The sequence below is a fragment of the Cenococcum geophilum genome, assembly GCF_001692895.1.
Source record: "Cenococcum geophilum 1.58 unplaced genomic scaffold K441scaffold_8, whole genome shotgun sequence".
In the NCBI taxonomy this organism is placed as follows: Eukaryota; Fungi; Ascomycota; class Dothideomycetes; order Gloniales; family Gloniaceae; genus Cenococcum; species Cenococcum geophilum.
The window spans coordinates 3,161,182-3,164,681 of NW_027137566.1; the positions used below are offsets into that span (position 1 = coordinate 3,161,182).

At 48.9% G+C, this 3,500-nt stretch overlaps 1 protein-coding gene across 1 annotated transcript; it reads left to right on the forward strand.

The window, feature by feature from the left end:
* On the forward strand, window positions 1-3,066 carry K441DRAFT_693963 (uncharacterized protein; the record flags this gene model as incomplete). The annotated part of the gene is made up of 3 exons (XM_067652687.1): window positions 1-2,075; window positions 2,171-2,430; window positions 2,528-3,066. 3 exons carry the CDS (start codon window positions 1-3, stop codon window positions 3,064-3,066), a joined length of 2,874 nt encoding a protein of 957 aa, XP_067507668.1.
* Window positions 3,067-3,500: the final 434 nt, after the last annotated feature.

Below are 3,500 nucleotides of genomic sequence, written 5' to 3' on the forward strand. Positions count from 1 at the left end.
ATGGACAGCGGTTCCAGCGGCCCACCTTTGGAACACCCCAAACATTTCGGCACTTGGTTGACTCACCTAGACGGCTCACAGCAATGCACCTCCTCCAATTCTCAATTATTCCAGTCGTTTGAAGAAGCCTGGGTTGGGAAAGACCCCCAACAACTCGACTCCTTGCAGCATCGGCGATTGAATCCATACGCCGATGGTTACAGCCCCACCATCCCTCCCACTGACGAAGAACCTTCATTATGTGGAAGTAGTGTTCCTTCAGCAAACCCTAGTCCCAGCAGCTCTACTTTGTACAGTCCCGGGGAGGGAACCAGGAATCCCCAACCCCGTGAATTTGAGTGCACGTATTGCATAAAAGAATTCGTGCGACCAGTTGATTGTTTAAATCACGAAGAGGCCTATCATAACCAGGAAAGGAGATGGATCTGTCCGCATTGCGTCTTTCAAGCTGAAACTAGGAGTAACTATTTTCGGCATCACAGGTTAGCGCATCATCGTCAGAGCTGCGGCTTAAAGGAGCGAGTTGAAATACTCTCTAAGCCCAAGACAGCTTGCGCTTGTCCGTACTGCGGCCGCCTATTTCAGGGTGACGCTAGTTTCGAGGAGCGATTAAGCCATGTCGATTTGATACACTACAGAGGCGATGAACCCAAACGAAGGAGTGACTTGGACCACACAAAGATGATTCTAAGCCTATTATGCCGTAGAGAGCTCTCTGGGCCTTGGAAAATCTTTATCTCCAAGAAATTAAAGCGCTCTCTAACATGGACTCCTGAAAAGGCTAGGGCTATTATTCCCGAACTAGAGGAAGGTATCTTCCCAAATGGCGTACATTATATGCTACAGAAAGTCTATAATATGTCCACTGAGGCCTCAGTACAGCCAGACAAATCTCAGGAGTGTACTGAACCCTACCAATCCTCGAATTCCATAACTCGCTTCCCCATTCATTCGGCCCTTTTTGTCTCAGACTGCTCTTTCGATCCACCAGCCCACGTTGGAGCAGGCACAGCTCCTCTGGATCACCAAGATCTCCCGATACAATCTCTTCCCAAAAAAGGTAGCGCAGACCTTGGGATTACAGCCATGAACAACACGTCGAGTGATCCTTTTGAACCGTCGTCTCACCGGAAATCTAATGGAGCATCTGGTAGTCAGCATGGGATGACTTATCGCCGTCCGGCTATCCCTACCTGGGAAACGAATTACAAGGAACTGGAGAGTTTAATAATGAGAATATCAGAGAGAGACTCGGCAGCAGGTATAACAGCAATAGAAAGAGGCTTAGCAATGGAAATAGCAAACGGCGAAGAAGCAAAAATAGAAAAGTCGCCGCTAGGGAAAAGAGTCAAATTAGATCTGGGAGAAGTGGAAAGAGGGGATCATCCCGAAGAGTTGAGTTTTAGCCAGAGCCCTGATGGAAATGACGACCACGAATGGATAGAGTTCACGACAACCGCCGTAAACATCTCGAATGATTTACGAGCGTACCCTCAAACCACCCAACCTGTGTTCAACTGGCTTTCTAAGACCATCGAAAACTCTCCTCCGACTTCAAGTCTACAGTCCACTTCCGAAACCCCCAATCCCGATGACTCCATCTCGATGAAAACACCGAGGAACGACGACTATTCTCCTGGTGCTATGTCCTGCGATTCCGGGTGGTGGAGTGAGGACTCATCTGATGACATAGACTTAATGGTACCATCTGCATTGAATCCTTTTGTAAAGAAAGCTGCAACGCAGCTCTTCCAGGCCTTCGCAACGTGGCGTCGGACTCCAAGTACCCAATCTCGTGGTCATACGTCGCAGAGCAACCAAGGGGTCGATTCGTGTAATACCTCAGCAAGTGCAAGTACACGTCCAGACACGGCAGCTTCAATGACGTCGAACAAGGGAGACGATGTAACCAAAACACCCGGGAAGAGGCTTCCTGGTGACGACGACAAAGACGAGGACGAGCGTCGACCTGCTCAGAGACGCCGACTCAACCCTTCATCCGAGGATACAAATAATCGTCTGCTGGCGTGTCCGTTTGCGAAGAACAATCCTTTGCAACATAGGAAATGCTTCAAGTATGTGCTTCAAGAGTTAGCAAGGCTGAAGTAAATATAAACCCTTCCGTATCATAGCTTGTCCTTCTGCACATATGATTTCTAACCTATGGCAGGCAACATTTGATGAGGGTACATCAGACGCCTATCCACTGCGTTAGATGCTCGGAAATATTCGGTACGGAGGAGGAACGGGACTCTCATCTTCGCCAACAACCTGAATGCACAGTCCAACCACCACGGGCTTGGGATGGAATCAATGAGAGCAAGAGACGGCAGCTAGCAAAGAGAATTTCTTCCAAGAAAACTAAAGAAGAAAACTGGTATTTGATTTACCAGATATTATTCCCAGAATCCCATCGGCCGGAGAGCCCATGTAAGTCCATGGCTGATTCCGATTTATCCTTTGACTCAGTTTTTACGGCTAATATCGCGTCCCGCTTCTAATGGATCGTCAACTAACGTCATCGCAGTCGTAGATGACATCAACCTCTCAGAGGAGCTGCAAGCCCTACGAGAATTCGCTTCTCAGGAGGCACCAAGCAGAATTGCTACATTTGTCCGTTCCGACCTCCCCCCAGACCTTCGCCCAAACCAGGCAGAAATTGAATTGTTCACTCAAGCGGCGGTTCGTGATGTGTTCAATACGCTGGTTGAACGATGGCAAAGCGACCAGGGTGCTAGCCAGCAAAGTTCGCCAGTTCAGTCCACTTCGACGAACGCGGACTCTGGGTACAGGTCAAGCGAGCCTTCTTCCGCTGGCAACCGATCCAGTACTCCATCACCTCCTGGACCGCCCGATACTTCGGCCTCGATACCCACAGACGGCGGTTTGCCTGTACTCGGCGCTGACGGGGCCCCGATCGCAAGTCCCATCCGTGCGCTCTCAGATGCGGACCCGCTGGCGGTTATTGGCGCTGGAGATTCTTTTGGGTTCAATCCTTCTGATTGGATATGCCCGACCTCTGTTGATGATGAATTCGTGCAGCTATTTACTACGGGCCTTAATTAGTGGGTAAGATGCACCGTTTCTATTTCGTCCATGCCTTTGCTAGCTTCGATGGTGTCTTTTTTTATTTAAATTTCCTCCTTTCCATCAACTCTTGAGTATACAGTTTGGCGTAATTCACCACGTCCAAACCTATCTTGTAATTCAAGATTAAACTATCCGCCTTAAATACCCCCGGAGCCCAGAATGGCTTCAGGCGCTCTGACTTTCTGTCTCAACTTCAGCATATTCTGAAGCCATTCAGTAAGAAACCTACATTATCCGCCGAAGCGTTCCTGTGGGGTAAGTGAAAAAGGAAAGATAATACTTACTGTACCAATCTCGATCATATTTCTGCAATTGTGGACTAGCAGCTTCAATACCTTCGGGATGTCTTCAAACCCAGCCTTATCACCACTCCCAGTCGCCGCCAACCTTCCTCAACGCATCTTGGGGCT